General features: G+C 25.4%; 1 protein-coding gene across 1 annotated transcript in view; it reads left to right on the top strand.

The window, feature by feature from the left end:
* LOC113555886 (ankyrin repeat and death domain-containing protein 1A-like) overlaps positions 1–16385 on the top strand; it is a 75631-nt gene that overhangs the window by 18291 nt on the left and 40955 nt on the right. The window contains exons 2-3 of the mRNA XM_026960482.1: positions 11362–11492; positions 12450–12553. Coding sequence (XP_026816283.1) covers positions 11387–11492; positions 12450–12553 — 210 coding nt within the window. The 5' untranslated portion in view covers positions 11362–11386. The remainder of the gene's footprint in view (positions 1–11361; positions 11493–12449; positions 12554–16385) is intronic.

Raw genomic sequence — 16385 nt, 5'->3', positions numbered from 1 at the left:
TTAATGATATATAGTTACACTTCGTGTAACCTAACTTAACGTTGACTAAGTTTTATAACATTGAACTAAAAAATAAAACACGAAAATTATACATATTTATCTTTTTTTATTCTGATTATATTAAAATAAAAGAATTGTGTTTTATCCTATAGTATTTTCAACAGTTAATAGCCATTGTATACATTTAGTGCATGGATTGCAAGAACGAAACATTTGTTAACAAGGCATTTATCTAAAAGTTAGATGTTAGACTCGGTTAGTAGAGATGAAACTGACCTTTATAATTTAAAAATATTGTTTCCCAAACGTGTATTAAAATAATATTATAGATCTGATAGAACTGTATGAGATTGTGAACGCGGAACTATGTAGCAGTGGAGCAGTGAAGTCAATCGGGGTGTGAAAATGCGTCATGCGGAGTAAACTGGACTTCAAAATTAAAAACTCAATTTATTATTGTTTTTAATAAGATTTTTCGATATGATAAAAATAACACAAGACAGAATTCATACGGTCTCGTGCAAATAAACCATACTTATGATATCTGAGACGATTTTAGTTAGACATCAGATGACCATGTCTATTCGTGTACGTCAACGACTAGACATTATTATGAAGTAATATATAAATTAAATCAGTCCTACTATATTCTTCACAAAATATCACCCTTTGATGTGACGGTTTGAGCGTCATAACGTCCGGTTCGAATAACTTTTCCGGTCCAAATGTAGACGACGACTATTACGACGAACGAATACTTTGGGTGAGTCAGTGCTGGATAGAGTTAACCCTTTATTGCCGTCAGCGTACAGATGTTTGACCTTTGAAGTCACCACTGACCACCCTGGAAATTCTAGAGCCGGTACCTATATACTGTATATATTTTATACCTATATGTATAAGTATAATTAGTATAATGCGGAGTACGATGTGGACGTTGTTTGCATATATATTTTTATTTTTATTTTTTTGACATTTTTATTCAATTTTCTATATGTGACAAGTGATGATTGCAATGAAAACTACCGAGTACTAGTCGTGTCGTGCCCGTTAGGTTAAGTTAGGTTAGGTTAGGTTAGGTGTGGTTAACCATCGTGCGCTGCGATAGTCAGCGAGCGATTTTATGATATATTTAATGATAAATTATCATTATTAAACTATACTACGTATATAATAATATGCGTTTGAGTGTTCCGTATAATAATCCAATATAACCGCACCATTATTCGTTATGACCTATCATGAATGGATACAGCTTTTACAAGCTATTGCAATGTATAAATAATATAACAATACACGAAGGTGGGAATGGGCTTAGGCATTGGCCATACTATAGATTGTATACTGATAAGCTGCGCGTATTGAAATATTTTGTTTATTATGTAAAACATACAATCATACTATATTTTGCGGAGGAGTATTTCCAATTTTAACAAAATATGTGCGATTTACGATGTATGGTGTGGCCATTTCGAGGTTAGGTTATTTTAGATTATATATTTATTAATAGCTGTAATATTTAGTCGATATAACTGCGACATGTATATTTTATGCGTACAGCACGGAAATAATAGACTTACCACAAATCTAGTATATAATATATGGTATAAAACACAATGTTATTTATCAAGGTTAGGCATGACGGCATGTTTAATTTATTAATTATTGTGATCAATTGCATTCATTGTTTATTTATTATTTAATAATTCATAACAATTTAATAATTCATCAACTATTTTATTCGTATAATTATAACGTTAGTCAATAGAAAGTTTTCATATTTTAGTTACACGATAAATTAAAAAAATTAATAATAATAAAATATGATATAAAGTGAGTGCGTTTTTGCAGGAAATATAATGAAATGTAATGGTTTAATAATAAATTATATAACATATTCGTACTTATAAATTAATAAAATAATATATTATAATTTTTATATCTGATAGAGCGAAATATGCGCATACAATACAAACAAACAAATAAAGGCCGTATTATATTTCTTAAATCAAAATAATATTTCGCGTAACACTTATTTTTGTATATACCTATATCGATTTTATTAACTGAATAGGTAATTAAAATAAAACAAAACTGTTGTAATGTTTAAAATAATAAATGCTTAAAATGAGTATTATAGGTAGTAAATTATATTAAATTATAATAATATTTCATTCGTTCTTTGTGGTATACGAGTAGAAAATTTTAAATTATTTTATAATACTATTCAAATTATTTCATTATACTTGCTGAGTAAAATTAGGTATGTTGAAAATATGAAATATTTTTATTACACCATATTTAGTTAGGAACTATATATAAAAATCATTCACATGTTTATAATTCAATATTTTGAAGTGATATAATATTTTTTGTCCATGTTGCTGAACCAATAAATAGCTAATTAATTATTATTTATTTCATAAAAATGTAATATAAAATAATAATTTTAATAATCATAATGGGATAATAATAATGCACTACAATATAATTTTGGGGTATTTCCTGTCACTTATTTTCTATGAATTGGAAATGCTTATAATGAGTGAATAAATAATAAAAATAAAAATACATATTGGTAAATATTTAATATTTATGCACATTGAAAAATTATTTAGTCAATTTTCCTGTTGAAATTTTAAAAAAAAATCACTAAAACAAAAATTATTAAAATTTAATATTTCACAAAACAAGTAATACACATTACTATAGTTTCGTCTCTTTTACGATTTCATGAATACAAAACACAATAAAAGATTTGTCGTAATTGTTCTCGTGTGAATTTATATTTGATTTCGTTATGGGTATTGAATAAGAAAATTAATTACATCTTTGTCGTTAAACTAGAACAATATTATAGGCGTATAACTATTGATTATATATAGTATTTTATTTACAATACACTTATACCTAAAACCTAACTTATGACAACACATATGTATATAAAACAAATGAAAATTTGGGTACATATAAATAACTTATCATAATTATTAATCGTTTATTACAATTTAAAGAACAATAGGCTCCTAAAATCGAATACAGGTAAAATTGTATTGTTTGGATTGGGGGGGGGGGATACCATTTTGTAATTGTCAGTGCTGCAATTATCGGGAGACCACATCATTTCTCGAGAGGGCCCTCAAGACACCGAAACTAAATTAAACTAATACATATACAATTTGATTTGAGCCTAGGCACCTAAATCCTTAGTTTCGGCACTGGTAATTTCCATGCCATATCAGTTAGTTAAAGATAGAGAGTTAATTACATGTTGTTGGATTTTTTGAGAAGAAACTTTAACACAGAATCATCAAACAATCAATTATATTTGTGGTTAAATACAAGTTGGTAGAAATAAAATGTTTACATATTTTTAAAAAAAAAAACATTAATTTAATTTGATTGTTAAATTATACAAAACATAAAAATATTCTAATATACTAAACATATTTGTTCCTTTTTATGAAATATTTAATGTTTAAATGGTTTAAAAGGATGAAATCGAATAATTAGAAAAAGCGACATACGTATTATTTTGTAATTTCCAAATAATTTAAAAATAATCTTTGTAGTTACAAAAAATTGATTAATTCGTAATATATGATTACTGATGTTATGATAAATAATAGAATATTTAAAATAATAATAGAATATATAAGACATAACATATTAAAAAAACTAATTAAAGTTTATACAATTTCAAAAAATATAGGCTTTTAAACATTTTTAAATAACATTTAAATTATTTAAATCAATATCTAGTATTTTAAACAATTGAAAACAATGGTGTTATTGAAAAATAATTTTAAAAAAATTTTCAAGTATATTAATTTGTAAAAGTGAATAGAGCAATTATTTTTAATATATTAATTCATGTAATTTAGTTTTTATTTATGTACTTTACATATTATAAAGACTATCAAACTTTATTTTTAATTACAAAAATAGATGATATGTTTTGTTTAGTAAAATAAATTATAATATTAAATTTAAGTTAAAATATAAAATTGCCTATGTTATTGAGTCATTATATTAATAAAAAAAGTATTATACATCATTATGAGATATTAACGAGGAACAAAAAATAAACATAAAATGATATTTAATGTAGTCAACACATGTGGACAGGTTGATTTCATTATTAATATGCAGTTTTGCAATTATAGTAGTTTAATATTAAATTGCCTGAGTCATTTATTAACATTTTTAACGTTAGTTCGGTTAAAACAAAAACTTCCGTTAAAGTAGCATAGATATCATTTAATTTAAATATTTTGTATTTTTAGAGCACCTTCACTTTTTCAGTTGAACAATTAACATGAGTTTTTATTAGTTATATAATTAATGAATGACAAATATGTGGCCACAACTTAAAATTGTACTTGAGAAACTTTGCCACTCTTAAAAGCAACGAAGCGCTGAAAGATGCAAATAGATATGTGCAAGATATTTTAAATGTTAAGATGGCTGGTAATAAATCAAATAAATAGAGTAAAAGTCTTAGATTTTGTCAATTAAAAAAAAAATAATATGTTTATCTGGTATTACACAACCATTGTTTTAGATAGGTACCTAGTTAAAATATTCAGTCATTTCAATTGATACAAATTACGTTACTCTAATAGGTGTAGGTAGATACAATTCAATACAATTCTAGAAATATCATAGGTAATGCATTATCTTATAATTATAAGATAATTATTTGATTATAGTTAGATATTATAATTTTATTAAGTGTTATATAATATAACGATGGATGGCTTTCATACTTAAAATTAATACACTTATTGTATGTTATATTCTGTGATATTTAAATTAAAAAAATAAACGTTTTTATAGTTTATAAATAAAGATATTGTAACCTTATAATTTATAAGTCATCAACATATTACATACGTATATTATATAATTTGCATGCGCTAACATATTATATTTGACAAGCTTAGTGAATTTAAATAATATGATTATCGAATTATAGTAATATGTAGTCTTGATAATAATAATAGTTATATTAATAAATATATATTATTATTTTTTTCCATGTGAACAAAAGTATAATAGTTGTAGTTAAAATGTGATTTGTATAACATGTTTTTGCATATGTGATTTATACAGTGAATGGTGTACACATCGAGAATAATATTATGTAACTTATACTGTAAATTGTAATCCATCTACTTCGTACAACAAAATTGTACATTTCACGATGTGTACAAAAATCGATGTATCCCTTACGAAATGTATAATTCTAAACTTAATGTGTACCTACCTAACATATTATACATTATACACTAACTTATTGAAATGTTTTTTTTTTCATAAACTACCTAAATGTCTTAAGTATCAGAAACAAAAGTAGTTTTAAAATTGTTACGATTTGTGATGTACATTGGTTATTTTTTTTTGTACGTACTACATAGCTAATATAATTTATAAGCAATTCCGCAACGATTACCGTGTAAATATTTATGTACTTATATATTATATAAGCCTCAACAATGAATATACATAATATATGTATTATATTATGTACTAATATACCTTATATATATTATATACTTGTATAGTGTATTATAGATTCTGTTTGTGATGTACATAGGCGCTGTATGATAATATAATAGTTGAGTGTGTACGTCACATGTCTGCGAATACAATACGATGGTACCTATTCAATGAACATATGCGTTCAACCGAGTAGTTTCCAATTACAAATGCATTCTGTATCCGAATGTTTGAAATTTAATGACATGATTGTTGGTGTATGAACACGTCCTCCACTGTAGGTGTTGGCAATATTAAACACGTATAACATATATTATTACACACACTGCGCATTGTCGATATATTTTTCTTTTTTTGTAAAAGTCATACCTTAGATCTTGTAGGTGAATAATTGGTCGACCAGATGGTCAATTGATCATGATGCATTATGATTTATGAATTATGATGCATTGTAATAAAATCAAACGTCTATCTATTATATTCGCCTTCTCTTGGACGCAATCACCATTTATCGCAAACATAGACAAAAATAAATCGACATTTTTCATCACGCACAACCAGTCACTGTATTTATCACGGAGCATTTAATTTTCGTTGAAAAATACGGTATCGTCAGTACGCCAGAAACTACAAATCAGGGGGGTAACATAACACCATTAACAATAATATGTAACAAATTTTATCAGAACAAATTTTACTTCTATCTATAATAGCTATTAAAAGCATACTCTTCTATACATATGTGTGACTACGAAACAACTGTACAGCTTTAATAATATCATTGATTTGGACAGTTTATTTTGTAAATCAAACTTAAATCTACTCATCTCGAAATTCAAATAGGCACCTCTCAACCTCTGAAAACTGTAGGAAAATGATATTTTCTCTAAAATAAATCGAAGCAGAATGATATCCTATTAACAACTACAATCTGATGAACCTTGGAGGTTTGTTATAAGAAACCTCCATTTCATAGGCTAATATCGCATCAACAATATTAATTATGCTATGTGATTTAAAAAATATTAATCGAAGCTATTTAAAATGTTTTTTCATCGTATATAATATTATTTTTTATACTCCATGACATTTTTTTTTTTTAATGTAAATACATTGAGCTATATAATATCATTAAGCTATTTATACTTTTTTACAGAAAATTACAAAAATTTGACTATTGCAAACTTCATAACGACAATAACGTATTACATAATATTTTTTTTTTAAATATTATATCACCTGAAGACTTTTTTTTATAATGACCAATGGTTTTTATTTTTAACAATACTTTTCAATAGTGTACATGAATAATAAATATTTTGATGAATATATACAAAAACATGTTTGGGTTATTACTCCCAGTGGAGAGACCCCGGTCTTATAATTATTATTATTTATGTAATAATAATAAAAAATAATTATTTAATATAAACGATTTTTTTGTCAAAATCAATTCAATATACGGTATTACTAATGTAATAAAAAAAAATTAATAATACAATATTACAAGGAATTACTGATATTTTAAATATAAATGTACTTATATATTCCAATAAGTAGATACCTATACTTATAAGAATAAGTTAATAGTTTTAAAAAACTTTGGCAAAGAAATATATTTAAAAAAAAAAAAAAATAATAATAATTACTTACATAGTTTTAAAATTTATATACATAATGTTCTTATCATACTTAATAACTTTATACAAAGTATAATATTACCTATATTACATTATTATTAATATTTTACTATATTTGTATATTTTATAACCTCTGTAGGTAAATAATGATGTAAACAAAACAGTATAAAATAGTTCTTTCGTTTATCTATTTATCAGCAGTATAACGAAATGCCTATTTAGTGAAATTTAAATAATAGATAATGCAAAATGTGTCCAGTCATCGTTTCTTATGACTAAAATATTGAATTTGAGGTGAGATGATCATCTTTTGAAAACCCCTAGAACTCTATTTGCTGTTTTGCATGGTATACAATATGAATAAATGTGTATGAACTATAATAACACTGTGACATGCAAAACAAAATAGTACCTATCAAACATACTCTTTGTTAATTAAATTTCAATATTACAAAAACACAACCACAATGGTTGCAAAAATGTACATACAATGAATTTGGTAAAAAGTTAAAAAAAATAATATTAAATAAAAGTATACCTAATAGAGTAATTGGTGATTATTACTTAATTAAATAATATACAAGTATAGATAATAATTTATTGATATATATATATATATATACTCGTATATTCATCATGTTATTATTAGTTATTTTGATAAACAAATATTCTATAACAGTTAGTAAACAAAAGTCCGGCAATAGTAAGTAATAAATAAATCCAACTGTTAATTCAATTATTCGTTTGTCGTATATAAATATAGAATTTTGTTTTTAATAATAAGATGAGGTATTACAGTCTATGTATTTTATTTGAGATTTAAATACGATTATCTAGCTCAAATATAAATTGTCGTTATTTTCTAATGAAAATGTGATTATTTTATTTTATAATTGTACACAGTTTGAATTAAGAAACTTAAAATACTTAAAATATTAATACTTTAAAAAAATATAGATAATGATTTGTTCTTTCCAACAAATAAAAGCATTTTATAATATTTGTACCGGACTACCAGACGGTGCAAGCGAATTAAAAATGTAAGTTGGTATTTAAAAAAACGTAAACAAAAAAATAGTTAAATACTTTTTAAATTGGCTTGAAATTAATTAATTTCATGAAATGCATACGTTTTTAGTTTGTTTAGTGTGTATAGGATAGGACGTTATCTACAAAATCCATTTGAGATACTTACTGTTATTATTGGATTTTATTAGGTTACTATCTCGTATAAACAATACTGTACATACAATAGAATTATTTAAATCGGGACGCGCTACGATTATCTGAATTACAATACATATTGTACTGTAGAACATATAATTATATAAAAGTGAAAACATAAATTACAACCATCATAATACTTACCGCGTATCCTGTGTAAAGAGACTTATCTTGAAAATGTTGTATTTAAAACAAAATTGATGAATACCACTGGGCTATCTAATAACAACACTAGTAATAATAGTAAGATAATATGCCAAGATCGTATAAAGTTATGGAGTGTAATCGTACACAAACAAACAAAATAAAATAAAGTGACTCCATATAAAAACAGTGTGTACCACAGTTTCCTTTATTCAGAAGACAAAATTGTTCGTCTAGTTCATTCGTTTTATTTTCATTTTAAACAATTATCTGCCAGGTTTAATTAAAATTACGTTATTAGCATTATCTGTCAAATTAATAATTCAAGTGTCACATTAATGAAAATAAAAAAATAGATTAAACTATTATATGTATATATTATACTTTGTACAATGAAACGCATATTATATCTATATACTGCTCCTACGTCTTATTACATTTTAATAAATATATTGTGTACGTTGATAAAATCATTAATCTCATTGTATATATTTTTTAGCTACTTTTTATAATGTTATAATAGTATATAATGATTATAATGAAAAAACTTGTTTTTTAAATTCAAGTTATTATTAAATTTTGATCGTTTAAAATTGTTTTCAATTGAGTCAACATCGCGGATTTAAAGCATTAGTACTATATTAGCTTAGTAAAGATCAGGGCGTATAATGTGCAATAAAATATATATATACATAACATGTTTATATAGTTTATGACACTCTTTTATTCTATGTATTTATTTTTATTTTATATTTTTTAATATAAGTATCAAAAGAAAATTAGATAATATCTTTAATTTTTTTTTTTTTTTAAGTGGTTTTGAGTTTTATATAATCATAAATTTGCTGAATGACATAAAATCATAGTATACTATTGTCATGTAAATATAAACATCGTCTGAAGTAGGTATTTATAAAAAATAAAAAAATACTCCAAACTAAGTGTATACTTCAAAATACAACAATATTAATACTAAAGTTTTATTTTTAATTTTTATATAAAACATTTTATAATATTAACATTCAGTTAGACGAAAAAATATTAACCTTTAAAATTAATATATTTAAGTTAATATATTTTAATTAAAAGGATGTCGGTGCACTATTTGTTTTCTATCTCTGACCAGTGCGTAACCCGGACAATTTTATAAATTAGCAGAGCTAATCTTAGGTTGTTATATTTAATATAATATTGAGTTGATATATCATTAAACTTAAATCTTAAAAATTATTTGTACGTAGCCACGTTGGCCTTTTTGTTATACTTTGATATTTTACGTTTTATGACCATTTTTAAATGTTATTAATATACATACTCATAACAGACATAAATTGCATAATAATTGAATTATCAAAACACCGACATATAGGTATCTACAAATGCATAATATAATGGTTCTGACTTGAAGTTTAATAATTGGTCAATTCGCTCTTATCATAAAGATACACAACTGGCTAGGCTTTATCCAAACGCTATGGATCAAAGAGAATAATTAAATAACTGCCAACGTCATCTGAAATTTACATTTAAATATTATATATATATTTTTTTTATTTAATGGTTGTATATATTGAATATGGTTCATACGTTTTGAATCGGTTAAAATAATTTTATTGACCCATTTTCAATTAAATTATAACATTTGTTTTGGATGCTATTTAAAAGTTTAAAAAAAAAATAATAAAAAATAAACGGTCAAATAATGTATTGTTGACAAGATTTTATTTGATTATAACCTGAAAAATAATTAAATAAAACAATAGAACAAAATAATGGGCTACCATTGGTTAAGTGCATAATGTTAGGGTATTTGTGTATGTGTGCAAATAATAAGATACTAATATAATTTCATTTGTTGTCTTATTATTCATGTTTCATAACATAAAACAAAGCCGATACCAACAAATAAGGTGATATTAGAATAAAATTATTATGCAGTAAAACAATTTTCTAAATTTTAGGTATACCCAAACTTTTTTACCGAAAACAAAAATACTAGAAAATATATATTATCATTTATATAACAGAACAAATATAATTTTAATTTCCGTTGTAATACGTATGTTACGCGTCATGTAAAATTATATTAAACTGTGTTTTCGTTTAATGTCACCATTTTATAACCCGTATTTTTACTAAGGACACCTCTATTTTTTACACATTCTTTATGTTATGACGTGTTTTCATTTATTTTAATAATTTCAGGATAGAAGACAGTGAAAAAAAAAATATTGGAAAATGTTTTGTTATGACTAGATCTCAAAAAATTACTTTAAGTCTTAATGATTTTAAAAGAGTCACTTTAATTTTTAATCATCATCATTGCATAAAATTACGAATAATTATATACATTTTTGTTAAGTGGAAAATAAAATCATGATTATTATTAGTAAATATTGTGAGTTGAAATATATTTTAATATGCATCGTGCAATTATAATGTTTGTTATTCACTGTTTTATAGTAGTACAATTTCATAACATAATTCATCATAGAATGTTAATAGTACCTATACATTTATTTATTTACTTTTTTAAAATATTATATTACAGAAATATTTTTATATTTGTTTAACAAGTGTACATATCGTTATATTTTAACCATGACGATTGACGGCAATGCGCCTTCGATAAATATTTGTGGAAGTGATATAATATTGGCTAAGAGGATATGGAGACGTAAAATCAGTTCGGTTTTCCATCGTTTGTCCTGTTAATCGTCTGCGCGTCGTATAATATACATATAATATTTTTTATCGTTTACATATCAAAACTGTGTACGGTATATTTGCCCAAGCGTTTTAAATATACAATATATTAATATTAAATGCCGCGTGTACGTATTGATTTCAGATGCACTCCGGGTAATGCCGGAAATATGCTTAGGGTAGACGACTGTGTGGTGTTAAGACGAGTATCCATGGGTGGTGGCGAAGAAAATCCAGAGCCACCAACTGAAGTAGGAAGTCGTCGGACAAGCAATGGTTCGTATTAAATTATACACATATTAATAATAATAATATATGAGTGTGATTTATGGTTTCTAACGACTGATTTACCAGATTGTATTATACCAAAGCTATACGCGTGATTCAATATTTCATATCGAACAAAACGATAGTATATATATATATATGTTATAGTTTGAACTTTGTAGTAGGTATGGCATATGGGTGTAAAATATTCGAAAGTCGTTCTTGGCGAAACTTTAAACTCTAAACGTGGTCGTAATTTTAATCTAATCGAACATATTATTAGTATAAAACGTTTGGTGTGATATTAAACGATCATATACGATTCTCACTTAAATGGTTGGCGACAATACTCAACCTTACATTTGATCGTTTAGCTATAATGGATAATATCGTTTGTGATAAAAAAGAAAAAAAAATGAACGTATTATATTACATCATCTCGTATTGTAATAATTAAAAAATATTTTTTATTTGATATTGTTTGGACACCGATTCGTTATTTTAAAGTGATAGATTTTTTGTACTTATAATTCTGTTTGCATTTAGAACTTACAGTTGAAGGATATGTTCGTTTATAAATTTAAAAAATGTATTAATAAAAGGTTAAAAATAAACTAAAAAAAAAAAATCATAAAACATATTACATGTTAAGCATAATATAATTATATTTATTTAATAACATATAATATCGTATAAATAATTTGAAAAAAAAATAGCGCACACACACACACACATACACATATATATTATTGTTAAGTAATTGTGTATATATTATATATTCAGCACTAGTCGTAGCTAAACTTAAACCGTGATATACTAATATTTAATACCTTATTTTCTACAGTATTTTTGTTTAAATTAAAAATTATTATTTATGTACCTTGACTATAATTTCAAGTATATACAAAATTAAATAATTTTATTATTCTGTACCTACTAAATCATATGTTTTTATATTAATTTCAGTACTTAAAAACGAACTTTTGTTACACGAAGCTGTTATAAAAAATGACCCAGATGCTGTAAAAAGAGTAATCAAAGAACCATTAGATGTAAACTCTCGAAATAATGTGAGTATACCTGAATGCTTATTTAATATTATGCATAAATCTGACAAAATATTTTTTCATATTAATCATTCTTAAAAATAATGATGGTATATAGTTTATCAGTCAGAACTTTAATAATATAAATTTGATGAACTTATATTATAATTGTATCTGTCAATGAATTCAAATTAATTCGAAAAAATACAAATTTATGTTAATAATATTGAGATATCATATCATATGACTTATAAGACATAAAGATAAAGATATATATATACTGTATATACCTATATACATATATATATATATATTTTTTTAATATAATATTTAGTATTTTAAAAATTTCTTAAAATATAGAATTCTTAATTTTCTACGGTTACCTATTCATTTAGTCAAAAGAAATTTAATAGAGTTTTTAAAATATTACTTTTAATTATTCTTTATAAAAATATTGAATAATAAATTTATTTATAAATAACTAGGTTATATCTTTTACATTTTAAGGTGTAAACCCTGACTTATAAGTAATAACAAACTGTCATCATGAAAGTAAAACATTTTTTCGTCAAATTTATATTAATGAACATGGGTAACATTTAAAAAAATAACATTATGGTTTCCCTGAGACATTAAACATTTATATGATAATGTTTTTGAAATACTTATACTCGTAAACATTAAGTTTTAATTTAAGAATCCTTAATTTATAAATAAATAAATAACAACTATCAATAAATCAAAATATAATGTTAATTTAAAAACTTCATCGAAACAAAATAAAATAGAATAAATATTTAAAAATATTATTTATTTATCATGTAAAACGCCAAATGGTATTTGAAAAATATACATACAAGTAAATTATGACTTCATGTTAATTTAATACGTGATTTAATGCGTAAAACGTATGATTATCAATGCTACAGGATGTATAGTCAAATGTTTTGTTAATGTTGTATTCAATTATTAAATTATTCAATTAATACATCATACAAATTGAGTACTATCATAGAAAATAAATTAAAATGTTAATTATTAACCATCACTTGAATTTCTTATGTTTATTTATATATACGATTGTAGCAGTAATCTATTAATATTTTTGATTATTTTTGATACAGCGTTATTAATCTTTAAATATTCCTAGTACCCCGTGGTGCGATTGAAACTGTTTTAGAAGTAGTGTACCGGATTTTCAATTGTTTTTATTATTATTTTAAGTCACTGCACCACGGGATACCCTATGTTGTCAAATCCCTGTTGCGTTCTACGAAATATTTATTGAAGTCCAATTGATTTTTTTTTTTTTATATGATTCAATAGTAATGGTATTTATTTACCGTCGTGAAAATTATTAAATAAAAATAGTACTCATAAACTTATGATTATGAATCTCTTAGTTATTGTTATAGTAATACGACTATCCATTTTTCTATCTCGGTTTTTAATTATATAATTTTTATCACTCATTAAATTTTTATAAAAATCAAACATTCACAAATTTTTAAAAAAATAATGTATTTGGTAATCAGACAAAATAATAAAAGGCATTTAGTTTAATTCAACAATAATTACTATTCGACTCAAATTTTAAGATACGCTTTTTTCCCAGTAAAAAAAAAATAAATTATTATTGAAGCTTATATTTTACTTTGTTATTTTGCACATAACTTATAAGAATACATTTGAATCAACCTATATGGGAGTGTAATAAATTATCATTAACAGTAGTAATTAAACAATGATTATTTTAAAATAACTATTGTATTGTAAACATATAAATTATGAGTAGCGTGAAAATTTGGCCTAGTAATTTACGAATAAACAAACGAAGAAAACCATATAAACTTATTTGAAACGTAAAATAAAAAAGAAGTGTATTGTATTCGATCTCCAAAGGCAAACAAGACAAAATCAATACAAATCTTAGCGTAATATTCGAACAACAAACAATACCCTAACTATTAAGTATTAACTATTCAAAATGTATCCTAAAAGCATATGCCAGACAGCTATTAAGAACTTCCCGAAGAATTCGAAAACCCTTCTGTATAGAAGGTGAAACGAGGGTGTAGGAATAATAATCAATAACATAATACGAAATACTAAGTATATATATATATCAGTATAACATCCTAACTATTGCCATCACAAAAAAACAATCGATACTTAATAATAATGTATTCACTACAGCGAATTAACACGCCGGTTATGCGAATTATGTAACTGAACAGTCGCCGTAAGATATAAAAGGTCCTTTTCAAGACAACCAATCACAACACAGCATTCGCGAAAACGGTGTTATTAACGAGTTATAAACGATTTGAAGCCCAACCAACTAACAATCATAAAATCAAAGTACGGCCGTAAATAGGGGGGGGGAGGTTAGAGCTAAGATGACAACACCCTACCCATAGCCGTAAGTCCAAAAGTGACCCCACAGTAACAAAATCCGTACCGACAGTGAGCACGGTCACGCACATAGTATATATACCGGGCATTTATGGTCGTTCAACAATCAGTCTTTCTTCAATCTTCAACACATCTACACACAGATGACCGAAGAATAGGACTACAGACCCAACCGACAACATACGGACCTGACGAACGTTTCAGCGATACGGATAATAATTTCAACGTCATCGATAATACCGATACCGTTACAGTCCCGCTGCGCCAAGTGTTCATACGTGGATAAGTACCAGAAAGACCGCGATAACGCAAGAAGCCGCCACCGAACGACAGCCTACCGCACGTTCCGCGACGACTGACCCGGCCATTAATATAAGTTGCGCTATCTCCCTAGTTCGATTCACCGGTCCAGTAGTCACTTGCTAAGACGACATTATATCCGAATGTGCTATTTCTGTCTTACTAATGTTGATCATAGCAAATTTTCGTTCAGCAGAACACATTTTGTGATGTTAGCTTTAATATTACAGTAAATTTATCTAATATCAAATTTAAAGGTAAGAATATTATCTAGAAAATGCCATATGCTTTTATTGATATTATCATTTTAAAGTGAGTTATAGCTATGTAAAATATTTTGACTTTAAAATATTCATAACTCGCTTTAAAATTATAATATTAATAAAAGCATATGACATTTTCTAGATAATATTCTTACCTATAAATTTGATGATAGGTAAATTTACTGTAATATTATAGCTAACATCGCAAAATGTGTTCTGCTGAACGAAAATTTGCTATGATCTACATTAGTAAGACAGAGACAACACATGCGGGTATAACGTCGTCTTAGGCTAAGCGCTGTCAGTGGTCAACTCCATTACGATAAATTTTATCCTCGTATTAATTAAAACCCCATTTTTGTAAATAAGATCGGACAATATTCATCCGGTCACACCCGCGAGTATTATCACCCGCATCGGGTCGATTGCATAAGCCCGGCCAACGTGATAGCGACGCTTCACTCTCCCGATCTACCATTTTTAAATAATTAATTTTGTATGAGAAACAAAGACCAGACGTAATACAAAGTTTTACGTCTTTTTATTTATCGAGACAGTCGGTACATTCGGACGTAACTGATTCAATTACAACTATATATACTCATATAAACTATATACAAACTATATTTATATAATACAAGTGAAGCGGGACATTATGATATATATATATATATATATAACACGTATAATTGTCACACATTTATTTCAGGTAATCGTCGTTTCTTTATTTCATAAGACAGATTACAACCATTGTTGAGTACAAGTAAAAATAGAAAGAAAATAATACATAGCTAAGATAAAGATATGAATTCGTCTATATACAATAACTAGATATTATTATTCACGTGTGTATGTTTAATAAATATATTTTTATCTAG

Source organism: Rhopalosiphum maidis, chromosome 4, assembly GCF_003676215.2.
Source record: "Rhopalosiphum maidis isolate BTI-1 chromosome 4, ASM367621v3, whole genome shotgun sequence".
In the NCBI taxonomy this organism is placed as follows: Eukaryota; Metazoa; Arthropoda; class Insecta; order Hemiptera; family Aphididae; genus Rhopalosiphum; species Rhopalosiphum maidis.
This window is presented reverse-complemented; position numbering and strand designations above follow the sequence as displayed.